The sequence below is a fragment of the Rhinolophus hipposideros genome (genome assembly GCF_964194185.1).
Source record: "Rhinolophus hipposideros genome assembly, chromosome: 18".
NCBI lineage: Eukaryota > Metazoa > Chordata > Mammalia > Chiroptera > Rhinolophidae > Rhinolophus > Rhinolophus hipposideros.
Genome location: NC_138064.1, coordinates 12787794 through 12805107, shown reverse-complemented (window position 1 = coordinate 12805107; position 17314 = coordinate 12787794). Strand labels below are relative to the sequence as shown.

The 17314-nt window shown below is 41.6% G+C and overlaps 1 protein-coding gene across 4 annotated transcripts in view; it reads right to left on the bottom strand.

Annotated features, from left to right (window-relative positions):
- The window catches only part of CPVL (carboxypeptidase vitellogenic like), a 114567-nt gene that overhangs the window by 55563 nt on the left and 41690 nt on the right, over positions 1 to 17314 (bottom strand). For all 4 annotated transcript variants that reach the window (XM_081080316.1, XM_081080314.1, XM_081080317.1 and 1 more), the window contains 4 exons: positions 16269 to 16383; positions 15223 to 15281; positions 13756 to 13835; positions 8293 to 8359 (listed from right to left, as the gene is read on the bottom strand). In XM_081080316.1, the coding sequence (XP_080936442.1) occupies positions 8293 to 8359; positions 13756 to 13835; positions 15223 to 15281; positions 16269 to 16383 (321 nt within the window). The remainder of the gene's footprint in view (positions 1 to 8292; positions 8360 to 13755; positions 13836 to 15222; positions 15282 to 16268; positions 16384 to 17314) is intronic.

Below are 17314 nucleotides of genomic sequence, written 5' to 3'. Positions count from 1 at the left end.
CAAAAGCACAGACAACAGTGGAGCCACCCCAATTTACAGGGGTGGTTAGAGGGAATAAGGAACTAGTCCTTGAAAAGAATTTTATACACACATTGAAAAACCACAAAAACTGGTGAAAAGCCTACGTTTAATGGAGTAACACAGGAAGCAGCAGCCAAGAGGACAGGATTAAGCTAGGGAGACCTTGACTTCATCTAGCCTCCGGGTAGAATCTTACTTCACTCGCACCATTATTTTCACTAAGGAGAGAAGAGGTGTGGCCTTAAAATGGCCAGTTCAGAAAATTAATGAATGGGGAAAGCCAAAAGCTGGAACTTCAGTGCTGTGGTAATCTGTACAACTTCCTAGACATTGCCAGACCATGCGTCATCTAATTTCAAGACCACAATGCTGCAATTAAAAGAAAAAATATGGCTTCTAACATGAATATGACTTTACCCTAACATCCATTTATCTTGAATATGAGCTTAAAAAGAAACACAGAATCTATAGGAATAGATGAATATAAGAAAAACATTTCAATCTGTGTGGGGACAGAGCCCCAGACTGCCGTTTCCAGGCTCTCGGCCTCACGTGGAAAGGTGCTGGCTCAGGTAGTAAATGGCCATCAACTGTGATTGCATGGCCATCAGCTGTGGCTAGTTGGCCATCAGCTGTAACCAGTGAGCCACTGGCCACTAATATAACTGCTGTGGCTACACTAGCAGAAAAGGGGTCTAGCAAGAAGATGGTGGCTGGCAAGCGCGGACTGTAGTTAGCACAATGGATTGTGAGAGGCGGATGCCGCCAGCGAGACTATAGTGGTGTGACTCCCCTATCTATGGCTCCGTGGGTGTTCCTGTTTGGCCTTGCCATATCCTGTGTTCTTATGTGGGGAGCGGGAGCTGAGACCCCGCAGGACAATCTGTACCAAACTTTTAATCACGTAAATTTATGCAAAGGTATGTGCTACCTTCCAAATGACTTATTTTTATTTTGTATTGAGAGGATGTGCCTTTAATTTTCTTTTTTTTTTTAATCAATGACAAACATAGGTGAAAAAGATGCACTCCCCCAAATGACCTGGTGCCAATTTTGGAGAAACCTAGCTTGAAGCCAGGTGATTCAGCCACATGAATAAACCCTTGTGTTTGAAGAGACTACAATTTGACTTTTAAATAAAGACAATGAAAGTGCTGGGCCACAGTCAATAAATTGAGTCCTTTCTTTGCTCACTGTAGATAGAATTCAGAACGTTGAAGCTGCATAATAGATTTCACTTAAGCATTTCCTGTCCCCAACCTAGAGATCTCATCCAAGCACGTACCTTTTGTGTCACCATGTTGCTTGGCCCAGCATGGTAGGCCACTTCAGACAAAGCTTCTAATGACTTCTGATTTAGTCACGTGCTTTTCCATGCAACTAAAGAATCAGTAAATATGTGTTGCTTCGACCTAGATATGCTATCCAAAAGCCTAAAACCCAATTTGCAAACATTTCCATATGCCCTTGTTCATTTTTTCAGGTTGCAGCTTAAACCTTTACTTTTCTAATATTATACTCATTAAATAGTCACAGATCCATTTTTAAAGGTTAAAAGGAAACATTGGCAAGTCAGATGAGCATAACCAAAACTAGACATTTGTCATAAGCTCAAGAGTTACAGCAGCTTGAATGTTATCTAATAAAATTCAGCAAGTTCCAAACTTTTGAAAATAATTGCATTCCAAGGACTTCAAGCCTTTACAGCACTTGAAACTTGCATTTATTTATTCCATAAAACTTTATGATCAAAGCCAAGTCTTTATGATTAAAACTAAGCCTTAGCCAGAGAGACAGAAACATCCAAGAAGTTAGGGAACTTCTTTTCTGTTTGTGTACGGCTGACAACCCTTAGAGATGCTGCACAAAATATGGAAGGGATGTTTGACCCCCTTCTACAGAAAGTGGATCTGTTCTGTGGGAAGAGGCAGGTCTTGGAGATGGTGCAGTTTTGAGGAGAGAGGCCCCAGGCTCCAGGTAGCATCTCTACAAGCGGGGTCACCATCCTTAGCCAGTCCCTTCATAGTTGTTGGGCTCTGGAGTCTGGCTAAGCTTAGGTGCCAATCCGGGCTGGGGGATATTAGTAGGGCCTACCTAACCTCTCTAAGCCTCAGTCATTTCATCTGTAAAATGGGGATGGTAACAACAGTGTCAGCTTCATAAGGTAGCTTGAGGATTAAACCAGGTAATGCATGAAACAGTGCTTAGTATCATGCTGTCATGTGATCCATTCTCAATAAATATTCTCAAATAGGACCTACAAACAAAACAAGTGAACTTGATACCACTGAAGGCCCCCTGCTGGCTACCACATTCAATGGCCACAAGGTTGGGCTAATGGGGTCAGCATTCATAAAATGCTTATAGGCCAATGGCTACAATGGTTCTCCCATCCCACGTCAGATGTCACCCCTCTACTTGTATGTCAGTGCTTGAAATTCCCAGTGACAAGTATCTTTTTATGGCTTAGGCTCTGGCCTCTATTCAAATACAAATCTGTTGGAAGCAAGTTTAATTGATCAGATCCTTTCTAATAGACAGTGAGCTGCAAACAAGTCCGAATGGGGGAGAGAAACAGAACAATCATGAAGTGGATGAAGGAAGCACCGGGAAATAGGACCTGAGCACAATACAGTCAAGAAAAGGAAGGCTGGGGGTGGGAGGTAGGGCACTGGATGGCCCTGGAAAATAAGGGAGTAAAAAGGGGGGTCCTCAGGGCCTGGGAAGTAGTGCAGGGGAAAGGGCCATGGACGGGAAATGAAAAGAAGCTGGAGGGAAATATCACCCATATTTCAATTTTATCTAGCAACAGCCTTGCATGAAGCCACTATATAGCATTCATTAAACACTGTGCTTAGTATTGTATGAAACAAATTAAACAAACATGGCTCTCGCCTACTGGGAGCACGCCACCGGAACCCAGTGAACCACGGTGATTTCAATAAAGGCTGTCAGACTCGGTGATCCCAGCAGGACTCTGCTCATGCAAATGAAGATAAAGTATCCTATTAAGCTCAATAATTTTTAAATAGCTTCAAAGTTCTGCCTTTATTGGGCCCTCAAATTAACCACGGTTGCAAAACTGCTTCTCAGGAGAGAAGGCCCCTTCCTGCTGATCAGGAAGAGATGTCCGGTTTTAACCACATGCCCTGCCATTTTGGAAGAGCTCCCATTCATTGTCACAACCCACCGTAAGCTCTGACTCTTTCCCGGGACTGGACATACAGCCACATGTTCAGAGAACAATGGGCAGTCCCCTTTGCTCCTGTGACCTCCCAGCCTTCCACCGAGGGCTGTTTTGCTTTAACTTCTAGCGGGGCCCATGTACACTTGAGAGGATTCTAAAGTGTGTCTGTACCTCAAGAACAAGAGCAATCTCTCTAATAGTTACTGGCTCGGAGAGGATAACACTTATAAAGAAAGTTAATTATGTGAATTAAACACAGCTTGTTTCTCTTTTTGAAGTCCTTTTTTTTTTTTTTTTCATGCCTGGAGGAGCGTGATTTACAGACACATTTGTCTCTCTTTAGAGGAAAATTAATTCCAGTTGCTGTTCTGGGCAGAAATGGAGAGAAAGCAGTTTTTGCTTCTCTCTTGCACTGAGGGCAAGCCCACATGACGGCTCTGGCTGTGAGCTGGCCATGGTTCCCAGGGCCGTGGCAAGGGGCCTGGGGTGGGTTCTGACACATTCCACTGCTATCCGACTTCTAAACTCTACAGTCATCTCTTAGATGAAGCAAAGTACGTGTTTCAAAGATGATTTCAGGATAACAGGGGAGACAATGCCACATCCGCAAACAGGTGAGCAGAGCTTTCCAAACAGCCCAGCCCAGCCCCTTTCTACATGCATTAGGCCAAATGCTTTGGAGCCATAATATATGAACCCAGTGTTGCAACAGGAGTGGTAATAACAGTCAGCTGGTGTTAGGAACTCCCCATGGCCAGTCAGTCCGCTACATATTGGAGGAGGATTATCGAATTTAACGCTCAAAACAAGCCTATGCAGCAGGTAATATTATTCTAGACTCCCTGCCACAAGGTCGGGGAGCTGAACAGCGGCTCCAGACCCTTTGAGTATCAGGTTTCCCTCATTCATAGCAGCACACAGATGTGAAGGATATTTAGGTCCAGTACCTTTGCACTGAAAAGCAGAAAACAATTTATTTGTTTGTTTGTTTGTTTGTTTCTCAAGGATGAGAATTTATTTCTCAAGGATGATTCTACAATTCGAGTGGCAGTATTTGTTCAATCTCCCTAAGAGTGTGAGGAAATTAGGAGTTCAGAAGAGAAACGATTTCCCCTTCTTGCAAAATCTATTACAATGTGTGTGTGTGTGTGTGTGTGTGTGTGTGTGTGTGTGTGTGGTGGAGAGAGGGACAGTGCGTTTCTATTATGTTAAAACTGCAATTGTACACAGATGCTTAAAGAGTGCATCTAGGTAAGTAGGGCTGAATATCTAGCAAAGCAAAATGTCCCTGGAAGTCATCTAATTTATAAACCAACCCCTCTGATGGTAAGATGAAAAGCAGAAGCCCAGAGATATTAAAGAATATGTTTGGAAGTTTCCAGAGAGAGGCAAAGCCAGCAGTGAATCTCAAGTCTTCTGATTATTTATCCGGAACACCTTCAACTTATCCGTTCTGCCACCTATCCATCCATTCTGTAAACAGAAGACCAAATGGTACAAACTAGACTGTAGAAACATAGCATTCTAGTATTAAATCATCAAGGCATTACTGAGTGCTCCTCCTTCTAGAAAGAGATGTGCCCCCAGATTTAACGTATCCCATGAGTTCTTAGGAAGACGATACTGTCTGGCAACTCACTGCATCTCTACTCAAGCCCTGCCTGCCTGCCTTCACATCTTCCTTTATCACTTGGAAGGTACAGGTTTCCTTTAAAGCATTCATTCTGGAAGCAAAGAATGTAAAAAGAAAATTGTCCTTTCCTACACACATTCAGAAGTGACATGTGTGGAACCATCATCAGGTAGACATGAAATAGACAAAATTTTCATCCAGAATTTGGCAGCTTTGTTGAAAGTTCAACAGAGTGGTTAACAACATGGCCACCTTATTTGCCAGACAAAGAATCACACGGTCAGCATATCACTCTTCTGTTGGAGGTGGAGACTGGGCATTTCCCAAAGTTGCTACCAAAAATGATGGCAGTGTCTGTTCCTGCTCCTTTCCCCAACCTGCCTCTGAAATGAGTTAAAAGGCAAGGAAGAGCAGGGAATTATGGGTAGAGATCCTACAAAATCCCAACTGGATGAATGGCTTAAAAAAGAAAAGCAGTCAGTATGTCCTTTCCAAGCAGCTTAGAAAGAGAAAAAAGTGGGCATAAGAGAACAAGTTTCTGGTCCCATTAATTTGCCATTCCCTTGGAAAAAATGAGACTGTTCTTTTGCTTTGAATCCCTTAGAGTGAACACCTGTGGTTTGTGCTTGCCCAGCACCCTTCCAGCTCTTCTGCTGGTATCATCACCTGGATCTTCCTGTGGAGACCACTCACCTTCCACTCTCAGAGGGTGAGGGCCCCACTGTGATCCCTCCCCACTCCCAGGCCATTGGCGTGGGCCTCAGGTACCACTTTGGAGAATTTGTATATTCCATCCCCTAACCCCAGTTATTAGTTCTAGAATGGGCATAGAGTCCAAATGGATCATATGAGATTCAGGAATATGTGTAGAATTATTGGGGAAGAGAAGTTGAGCTGGTAGGCTATACCAGAGCTCTGGAGTAGGCGGAGGGGCAAGAACACAGGTGAAAAGAACTTACCTGAGGATGAAACCAGTGAAGTATTACAAAGTAGACAAAGCCAAGTGAATAGATCAAGAGAGAATGAGAGACAAAATCCTGAGGACAATGTTTCAGCACCTATATCCAGCCATACCTGAACAATTGGTCCCTTGTTTTACTTAAGCTACCTTGAATAGGGTTTCTGTCACTTGCAAGCAAAGGAGCCTGGACTAATATACCCCTACGCATTCTCCCAAATCTAGTTTAATTATCACCTCCTCTGTTTGGACTTTCCTGAGGTTCCCATATTGAGACAGCTATTTGCACTCTCCAGTGCTATTTGTCTTTAGACCTACTTCTCTAATTGTGCTTTTCATTCTGTATTGTACTTAAACTATTAGACGTTCAGATGTATGATGAAGTCAATGTCTTATTAATCGTTAAATTTCTAATTCTTGTCCAATGCCACAGACCAGTAGACACTCAATGTATGTGTGTTGAATTGAACTGAATTTGATTCCAGCTATTCTTTCAATGAACCCTACACCCTCCAATGATTTCCCATAATACTTAGAATGAAATTCAAACTCTACCAGGGGCAACAGGGGCCTCTATGGTCAGCCTGCCTCTCCCATCTCGGCTCCTTCCACAGTGGTTCTGTGTTTTTCCTCTGAGCACATCAAACCTGTGTCCACCGCAGAGTCTTAGCATTGCTGTTCTTTCTTCCAGGAAAGCTCATCTTCCAGAGACTGCAGCCATTGTTCAGTATTACAGGGGCTCTGCTCAATTGTCCCCTAATCAGAGAGCCTTTTTTCTGACAATCTTATCCAAAATAGCATCTCCATCATTCTCCAACGCTTACCCTGCTTTATCTTTGTCAAGACACCTATACCTGCCTGACTGTATGGTACAGATTTAAATTTTTATTTATCACTGTCTTCACCTCTAGAATGTATGAAGATAGAAGATTTTTCTGTTTTGTTCACAACTGTATTCCTAATACCTAGAAATGTGTATGTTCTCAAAATATTGGCTGCTATACATTTTTAAAATAACCTCAAATATACAAGGGTGAAAAAAGCAAACTCCCATATTGAAACCAGCGTATGTAAGTGAACCTGTATATTAAATTGTAACATAATCCCCCCCAAAATTAATCTTATCACTTTCAAACATAGTACTTTGATGTGAAACTTGGCTGAAATATATTCTAAGGATAAAAATAATTGCAGCAAAAAACAAAAATATCCAAAGTACGTGGAGGTTTCCTGTTGGTAATGGTACGATACACTACCATTTTGCACATATTGTAGAGGATTGAGCAAAATAATAAATATACTGATACTGTTGGAACCCTGGCCCTCAATGTGAAAGAAGGGGCATACAAATACAGAATGGGGGGGAAAAAGAACCTTGTGATATTGAATTAGACTGATGAGTATTCGTATGAAGTCATTTTGTTTCCTAGCTCTGCCCACAGACAAAGTCTACAAGAAACTTCATCCCAGCAGCAATGAGTACAGTTAAGTGTTCAGGTCATATCTTTTAAATACCATTTCCCATTAAAAGGAACCAAATTTCCCTGAAGAAATGACTGATTCCAGGGCTAGGACAGGGGAAGTACAAGATAATTGTAGAAATATGCTTGTGTCAAAAAGCAAGGAAAAGCTCAAAGACAAATGGGGACCTGCCCAAGGAAGGACGTAGGAACCAGATTGAGGGGCTCCCGTCGACCCAATAGAGAACAATCTGAACATCAGAAACAATAATGATAGCAATACATTTTACCACACCAAACAGAAATAACAATCCATGAGTCCACAGTGCTATTTTAAAATGTAAACAAGAGAGAAGAGGTGGAGTGAAAGATCTTCTCTATAGAAGACTAGCAGAAGCTGTTTACAGGAGGATGATCAGAAAGACCTGGTATCTGCCAGGTCTTACCACACACATTTTTCCTTTTGAAAGTGATAAATGATCTGAGACCAAGTGAACACCTGTTCCCCCTAAATCTGTCACCCAACACTTTCAGCATCCATTGACGGTTCCTATCTAAATCAGACATTACACGGGGGGGTGGTACAATGGCATCACCAATAGTGGGACAAACGGACATTATGTGCCGCCTGGTGTGACATCTAGAAAGTACACAATACCATCTATATCGTGTTCTTGCCAAAATATTTTCACTGAATCTGACCACTGAGGAAAGAGTCAGACAAATTCAGAACATAGAACATGCTATGGGGCTCCTGAGCCAGACTCTTCATTGTCATGAATGACAACAACAACAAAACGTAGGGGTCTGAGACATGACAACACATTCTGATATATGAACCTTTATTGAACCCTGGATCAAAAAAAATGTTATGGAGGAAATTTGGGGGATAACTGGAGAATTTTAATATAGGCTGCATTAATATTTGTGTGTGTGTGTGTGTTTACATTCTGAATAAATAAACCACAGCGTCATAACATATTTCGGTCCTCATGATTTTGGAAGTACACAAGAAAACATGACTTCAACTCACCTCCCCAGTGGCATAAAAGGCATTCTCTCTGAATTCAGGAAACAACTGGAAGAACTGAATTAGTGCACTGCAAAAAAAAAAAAAACAAGAAGAAAAATCGCATGGAATCAGAATGGCGTCATGCTGTGCCACCCAATCTAACCCTCTGACAATAGGTTTCTCATTTGAGAATAAGATACCATTGTGGTGTAAGCTCCTATAGACATTTTTTTTTCAATGTTTCATGTGCATAACACCCCACACTCTGTGGATTGTTAGAAAGTACTGTGGTCTTACTTTGTGATACTAAGAAGTTGAGACAAGTAGATGTCAGTACTCTGGGCAGTTTCCAAATCTCTAGGTTACCAACTTGGATCTCCTACCTGTGGAGGGGAGGGACCCTTGAGCCAAATGGTACAGACTTTCACCTATTATTTAGCAATTCTTGGAGGCAGTTCTGCAAACCTTATGACCTCATTAACTTGGGTTTGTGGTGAGATAATGAGAACCTTACTTGCTTACCAACCTCTCTCTCTCGGCAACCCTGAACATTTCTAATGGGGCTCCCAGAATTTCAGTGTTTTAATAACCAAAGCACAGAAAAGCTGTAAAATGACTATAGTCTAAAGGAAACTGCCAAATGGCCACGAATATGGAAGTAAATGTACAGTGGCCTCTAGGTTCCAAAAATCACATTTACTAAAGAATGCCAACAGCCACTTCAGTGGGTTATGCTGCAATGGATTTAAACAGACTCAAGAAATGATTTCATAATAAGCAAGAAAAGGCTGGATCATTAAATGATTCTCTACTTGACCAAAACCTTTCAAAAAGGAAACAAAAACTTGTGAAACTCAGAAGCTCTATGAATGTTTTGACCCAGATTGCAATGCCAGAGAATCTAGACAGGGTTTTTGTTCCAGCTTCCTGCTGAGAGACTAAAAGCCACGAACCGTCCAGTGAAGATGAAAGGCAAGAAGGCCCAGCAAAACCAGAAGGAGGAAAAAGTTCAAGGGTTATAGAGAGGCAAAACGGGTCATTATAATCACCATGATCCTGGCTGTACTTACTTTTCAAAGGCTCCATAAAAATCCACCATTAAACACTACTATAGAGTTTCAGTGTATTTTTCTATTTATTATTTATAGTAACCAAAATCTTTGTAGCAGCTAAATCTGGGAAGCTGCCTTATATAGCTTCCATATTTGTGCTGGCAATAGCTGGCTTTAGAGCAGAGATAAAAATAGGAGTTTATCCTCCACCCTTCCCTCTCTAACCTTCGGGCTAAAACCAATTTCTCTTTCTCTCTTCCTGCTAATTGAAAAGGCAATAGATAATTTAAGATAGTAAATTTCAGTTAAGCCACATGCCTTAGTGTAAAGCTTATTCGCTTGGAGAATTTGTTGGAGAATTGCTAGGGTTGCTTGATTAGCAAATAAAAATACAAGACGTCCAGTTAAATTAGAATTTCAGATAAACAACAAATAATGTTTTAGTATAAGTATGTCCCAAATATAACAACAAATAATGTTTTAGTACAAGTGTTTCCCAACTATAACGTGAGATATACTTAGATTAAAAAATCTTTTTCATTGTTTATCTGAAATTCAATTTTAACTAGGCACTCTATACTTTATCTGGCAATCTTTGCTCAAGGAGGTAATCTCCCAGTTTGCTTCTAGCTCGAAAATACCAGGACACTTCAACAAGTGTCCAAAGTGAGGCCCTGCTTAAGCAGGTTATCACAGAGTTTTAATTTCACATATGATACGAACAGAAAATCGGCTAATAATAGCAAGCCCTTGGTAGGTCTTTGTTAAATGGGAGTGAAAAATGAAAAAGGCAAATTTAGTAAGTTAGATTTACCTATGGCATTTGCTCATTTAACTGTGTTTTAGTTAAGGACTCATCTTATTATATGGCGAAGATTTGTTTAAAAATCTAATGCATAATCATGGCCACATTAAAATTTAAAATTTTAAGAGCAGAATTGTTAAAATACCAGAGATGCCAAAAAATGTATACAAGTGAACATTTTAGTCAACATTGCTCAAGCAGTAGTTCGCTGTTATCAGAAGTGTGTGGATGCTGATGGCAACCACTTTGAGCACCTCTTGTATGGCAGAAGTCAAATGTGACTCGTATTTATCTTTTGTTATCTGTATATGTTGAGTACTACAATTTTAATACAGTTTTCCTTTTTTAAAATGTGTGTACATTTTTTGGCTCCCTCTGTATATAATGCATAATACACGTGTGTGTGCATGCATTTCAAGCATGTATTCAGGTACAATATGGCACAGGAAGCATGCCTCTTCCAGGCAATTCCACTTGGCAAATTTGCTGGCATTGCACCAAGGACTTCTCTAATAATTAGAATTTTGTCAAAGGCTACCTGGCGGCAGAAAGGTATGTTAAAGGACAACAGGAAGAGATGTTGCAAGAGAGAATGACTAGCAAAAAAAATGACTCCTCAGATAATTTTTTCAAAAAGGAAAAATGGTGGGTTCAGGGCAGAGAAGGTGCGTGGAGATGGCAATGCCCTATAGATGAGAAGACGGAACTGCGATTTGATCAGTTCTAATGGAGTCAGAGGCATAATTAATACAAGACATTCAGGAGAATCAAAATTAAAATAATCTAAGCGAAAGCTCCATTACAACAAAAGCCACACAAGGTGCAGCTTTAGTCACTGACAGTTTGACCGAAACAAGCTCAGCAACAAGAATCTTGAACGTTTTGTTGTATTGCATCCAAGGAGCCACTCTCCGCATTCATTCCACCTCTGAGGTGGCCAGGCCATGATCTTCACCCGATGAGGGTCATGCCATGGTCTCATTTAATATGTGAGACCTGTTTCATAGTCATAGTGTTATGAAGCTTTGTTTAGCAATAGATATAATTTCCCATGCAAACCACTACGTGGAATAGAATGACAGTAGCGTTTTCATTTGGCTGCTTAGGAAAGACTTTCAGGCCCAGCACGAGAGCAGGGGCTGTGGGCTTACTTCCTGCTGTATTACCAGCCCCAGGAACAGCGTCTGGCACATAGTAGGCAATCAATAAACAGTGGTAGAAGGAGAGTGGCACCAGTTGGTGTACTCTAAATCAAAGTTAGTAATGTGTTATTCTTCCGTAATATTTTTTCTAAACCAGAGCGGCAATGTGGTTCAAGAGCACAATCCAAGTAAGCAAAAAAGAAGAATACTTAAACATCTTGTTAATAAAAAAGTTTCATTTCCATATACATAGAAAAGCAGCCTGAATGGGAAAGTCAAATGCTTCTTTAGCAGGTTACTCCTTAAAGCCAGGTGCTATTAATAGTCAAAAGAAATGGGATTTTCAGGGGCAAAAAAAGAAAGATGGTTTTCAAAGGGAGAAGAAGAAAGGTTTACTCTTTAAACCTGTAGTAGGTCATTTACAGGTTTCAAAGCGACCTTCTTATTCTAGCCACCCATCTGGAGAGCTGGAGAGAAGAATGTAATCACAAAGGGAAACAAATAGTGTAAACTATAAAGGAAACAGCTGAAATCAGTTTTCTTCACTACCCTTGATTAGCTATTTTCCAGTCGTAAGAGCCTGAAGCAAAAAGAACTAAAACAGCTATAAACAATGGATGCTTTGAAATAGGCTCTCTTTCCATGTCATGCAAGAGGAGATGTACCACATGTCAGCAGTAAATATCCACACCGGAGGGTCAACTGGAAGCTGTGACCATCTTAGGGGAAGGAGAGACAGAAAAAGAAATGGCTTATTGGGGATTGATGTGTTTCTTAAATACAGAACCTCTGCCCTCAGGGTGTGCGCTAGTTAAACAACTAAGCTTGTTTGGATTTAAACAAGAATGGTGGTGGTGGTGGTGGTGGTGGAAGCGGGAGGGTAGGGCAGAGGAGAGAAGTAAGTTTCCTGTTTGAAAAATGACAGCACAGAGTCAGTACTCAATGAGAAAGACATGGTACTTGAGTCCATTCGTAAGGGCAGCCATTGAAGTTATGTCTGTGGAGGCAAAGAGGAGGAGTGTGAGCTAGAGGGAGGGGAGCGGGGCCTCTGCTGGGATCTGGCTAATCTGCTCCCAGAACCCACTGTACCTGGAAGCAGAAGTGTGGGGTCCTCGGCATCTCTCCCCTAACCCCGGGAAACTGAATGGAAATATTTAAAAAATGGGACATGCAGCAAATGAAAGTGAAGACACCAGCAGCCATATTCTTTTCTGGCTCGGAAAGCAGAGAAGGGAGAGCAACGTCTCTGAGAGAAAGGCCAGGAAGTTGTTCTTTCCTCTTCCCCAGTCACCACGAAAACGGAAAGCTTTTGTCAGAGATCAGAAAACTCTGACTCTATTGGATTCACTTTCACTTTTGGACTTGGTTGAGTTTGCTGACCAAGTAATTAGCAGATTGAGTGTTGGGGGGAAGTTGGGAGTAGAGGAGCTAGTTAACTCTTTCTGGCCATTAGGCTCTTTTAGTACATTATTATAACACATAAACAGTGGTGGCTTAGTGACTGGAAAGAATTCAGGACTCCATCTCCAGTAATAATTTATGGGTTGGAAAAATGTGACCAAAAAAGGTCACTTACTTAAAAAAAAAATATATGTGTGTGTATATATATATATATATATATATATATATATAGAGAGAGAGAGAGAGAGAGAGAGAGAGCGCTAAAAAAATGTATACACATTTTAAGAAAGGAAAAAAACTATTAAAATTGTAATACTCAATATATACCGAAGTCACGTTTGACTGCAATTACAAGAGGTGCTCAAAGTGTTTACCATGAGCAGAATTTTAATACAATTATTTCCTTTCTTAAAATGTGTATACATTTTTTTAGCACCCTCTTATATACTGAAAATAGCTCTAATAATGTAAGAAAAAGAAAGGTATACCGTTTGATCAGGCTTACAACTACATTTTCCTTATTTTTGTTTTCAGTAAAAGAGTAATTTTATAAAATGAAGAGAAAAGTGAAGAGACTAGCTAACAAACTCAGCTTTCAGCCTGAAAAGTCATGAGAAGCAGCAAGAGAATGAAGAACTGCACCTGAAGGCCACAAAAGGAGGAAACCTGGGAAAGAAAACAAACATCTGAGATGTTGCTTCTCGGCAAATGCAGAGTTAAATCTAATGCTGGAAAGCAGGCAGAAACCTCTCAGGCGTCTGGCTGAAAGGTTTGAAGATCATCTTTGGTTGAATAATTCTGCTGTTTCCATTGTTTCTTAAAGGATATTTTTCACCAAATTAAAATTATACCTTAAGGGGTCATCTTTCCTTGTTACTTTCTCTGGTGGGCAATTTCACAATTACCAGGGATCATGTAACAAAGCGGAAAATAGAGTCTGTGTGTGTGTGTGTGTGTGTGTGTGTGTGTGTGTGTGTGTGTATGTGTGTGTGGCAATAACACTTCTACTACTAAAAGGATTTTCCTATTGAAACAGAAAAACGTTTGGTCTGAAGGAGGCCAAGAGAAAGCCAGGGCCTGTTACCTGAACAAATCTCGGGCCACGTCATCCTCATTGACGGCATACCCTTGGGGATCATCTGTAAAACTGAAGCCAGTGCCCACCTGAAGGTGAAACACATAAGCAGAAATAAACACAGAGAAACACATGCTTTGGAGCCCCATAGAGAGAGACAGCACCCTGGAAGGAAATGGACCCATTCCAAAGGCTAAGCCCCTGACCTTAGATTTTGCATCACATACATGCATGTAGTTAGCCTCACAGAAGGACACTGCCTTTCACCTATTTCCCCTCCCCTTCCCCAAGCCCTAATAAACTATCAGCACCAAATTCTGCCCTGAGGTCAGTGACTGACCTGTCCTGATTCCACAGAGGGGACCCTGCCAGATGTTGATGGAGGGATGAGGAATTCACCCTTCTCTGCTCCTGCTACAGTATCAAAAGACCCAAAGTTGTCTCTTCTCTGCCAACTGGAGGGTGCACTGCTGTCCTGTGAAGAAGGAACTCTAGGCTGGAGAGAAAAGATTGGTGTGTGTGTGTGTGTGTGTGTGTGTGTGTGTGTGTGTGTGTGTTTCATTTCCTTATTGTGAGAAAAATGGCCACTAAGCCCTTTCATCTTCAGTAGACAAGAGGCTTTAGAACAATTAAGAATTAGTTTTAAACTAATGTTTCCTTACACCGAGAAGTTCATAGACAACTAAGCTGTAAACAAAAGAAGAAGCTTCTACTTATGTTGGGTAAATCATTTGTGTAAGGAATGCACCGCCCACCAGGTATAATTTTCTTTTTCCCCAGAACACCCAAGGGAACAGGACATTTAATATGCAATTACAGACTAGGAAAGAGGATGGTTGACAAAATGTGGGGTTGGGGGGACAAAAATGTTTGGACTTTTCCCCCCTCTATTTTCCTGTTTTCTCTTTGAACCATCTGGGAAGTTAGAGAAGTTAGAGAAATTAGGGGGCAAAGACACTCCCAATCTGCAGAAGCTGACTCTAAATTTACTCTTTTATTCTGCAGTTTATTGGACTCAGCTTCCAAAGCACTTACCGAGAATTCTGCTTTTTGTTCCGAGATGAGCCATTCTGCTCACTGTGATAAGTGAAGGTGACAAATTCTGATTTTTTATATCTAGAATTCTATTTGAAATGTTCAGAGTCCTGACACTATATGATAATAACCCATGATGTGGGGAAGCCATGTCATCAGTGGAAAGAAATGAATCCCTTATCCTGGATAGTATAGTTTCATAAGATTAAAAATGAGGCAGGAGAGAAAGCAGCAAGTAAAATTCCCAAACTCGGATATAATAATACCTATTAGAGAAACTAAATCTCAAAAATAAATTCTACAGATTAAATTCTATTTTAGGAAGACAAAACCTGAATCTCTACTTCCTCCTCCCCCCCCCCATTTCATAAATGTACTTAATAAAGAGGAAAAAGACAAGAGAGGTTAACCCTGACATTGCTAGAACCATCAGATACTCACTGGATTATCAATGTAAAGCATGGACAGCGTGGTGGTCCAAGGAAACTCTCGGGTATGCACTAGTAAAACAGAGAAGAGGTTTGAGAACGGGTGGGGAAAAAGCATCCCATTGAATTCTATCTGAAGACCTAGTTCTGATCAGGAGCCCCACATGCCCACCTGTCCTCACCACGTCAATGCATTCCTCATGTCTGACATTGCTTTGCTCTCTCACACTGGGGAAGAGACACCAGCACCTTTTCCTTTTCCTCTCCTCTCCTTCATTTTGCCCCAGACCCAGAGGGCTTCTACATCTAAGATGAAGTTTGAAAATAAAACCCTGTGCGACTGGTTCACGTAGAACACCCACCAACAACCCACGTGATAAACCATCTGTCCCATCCAATGAATCATCCTAACATCCGGTCCTCCTGAAACCTTGTCCTCCCACCCAATACTGAAGAGAACAACCTCCACAGAATCGGCACACATGGTTTTCTACTGAGTCATGAACTGGTTCACCCTTCAAATTCTAGCCCAGGGAAAGTAAACAGTCCCTACCCCCCACCACATCCCCCCCAAAAAGACGGAGGTAAACCCGGGTTACAGCCAGATGTGGCTCCTTTTCCATTCCTTCCTTCACCCCAGCCCCCACCCACAGTATCTTGCTTCCAAGATGTCTGATCATGTATGTGACTGAACCATACAGTGTTCAGATCGTGTGAATAATTAGGGATGTAATTCCACCCATTAGGCCCACGCAAAAAGGCTTGCCCAAAAGTAATAAATACCACCTGTTTTTGTAAGACCAGATTGGTTGAGTTAGCAGCAGACTGCGAGGAAATAGCTTTCCCCCAAATTTCAAGGGAGAGAGCAGCCCAGCCTGGATGTTCACCCTGGTGGCTCCTCCTTCTTGGGCAGACATTGCCAGAAAGCCATGTTTTTATAACCTGGAACTGTTAAGCGAGTCCTACTGGTTCCGTGTACACTCTAAATTATCTCTGGAGCAGATAACAGGTTCAGATGATAAATTCTCCATGCGAAAACAAAGTCCAAGCAATACTTACGAGTCATGTTTTGTGTGACAACATAAGGTCCGTGTTCCACAAAGAGTCCAAACATAGATGAACTCCCCGGCCCACCCTGCAGCCAAAGAACTACTGGAGCTTCCGATGGGTCTCCCTAGAGGGGACAGAGAGGGCAGTGATCACACGGAGTGCTAAGGCTGCACAATATCCTCCAGAAAACACCCAACACACTTATTTACCCAAATCCTCTGTGTTTCCCAGCCTCGAATCAATCTCATAATGGCTCCCCAGACCCTAAGGACCACTCTCCACTACAAGCAGAGGCCCGGTGGCCATCTTTTGTTGTTTTGATTAGTATTTGCCTCATAGCCTGGGGTCCACCTTGTGCTAAGTTTTTTCTCGCTAATGGCCAGACAACCCGTTGAATGTAGAATCTATGCCTTCCTATGCCCCCAGACACCCAGCATACTGTCTAGGGCGCGGTCATATATATATATATTTAGCTGTTTAAACTTTCAGCGTACTTTCCCATATGACCAACATCTTCCCAAAGAAGCACAACAAAAAACCCACGTCCTCAGTGAGTTTGTCCCCTTCACTGAGAGCCCAAACAGCCTTCCTGATTTTATTCACTAAGAAGGTGCCCACCAAGACAACAGAAAATTTCATTCAACACGGGGATGTTAGCCAGGCAAACAACAGCAACAAATGGATTAATTTAGGAGACGTGGGAGATGTCAACAAGAAAAGGTCATTGGCAGTGCTTGGGGTGCTGAAAATTAGCTTCTGGCAGTAAAGTGTTGATACCATCACTCTCAAGGGAAGATTCTTTTTTTTTTTTTTATTAGTTTCAGGTGTCAACGGAAAATTCTTTAATTCTTTCCTTCAACCCGTATCTATCGAGTGCCTCATACCGGTCGGGTACCGTGCTAGGAGAAGGTACACAGCAGAGGAGTGAGTGAAACAGAAAACCTGTCCTCTTGGAGCTTACGTTTTCATGGGGAGTACAGACAATAAGTAAGTAAATAAATAAATGTGACAACTAAAGAGTGTGAAAAGGACATAGGGGGATGTTAAGAGAGTGA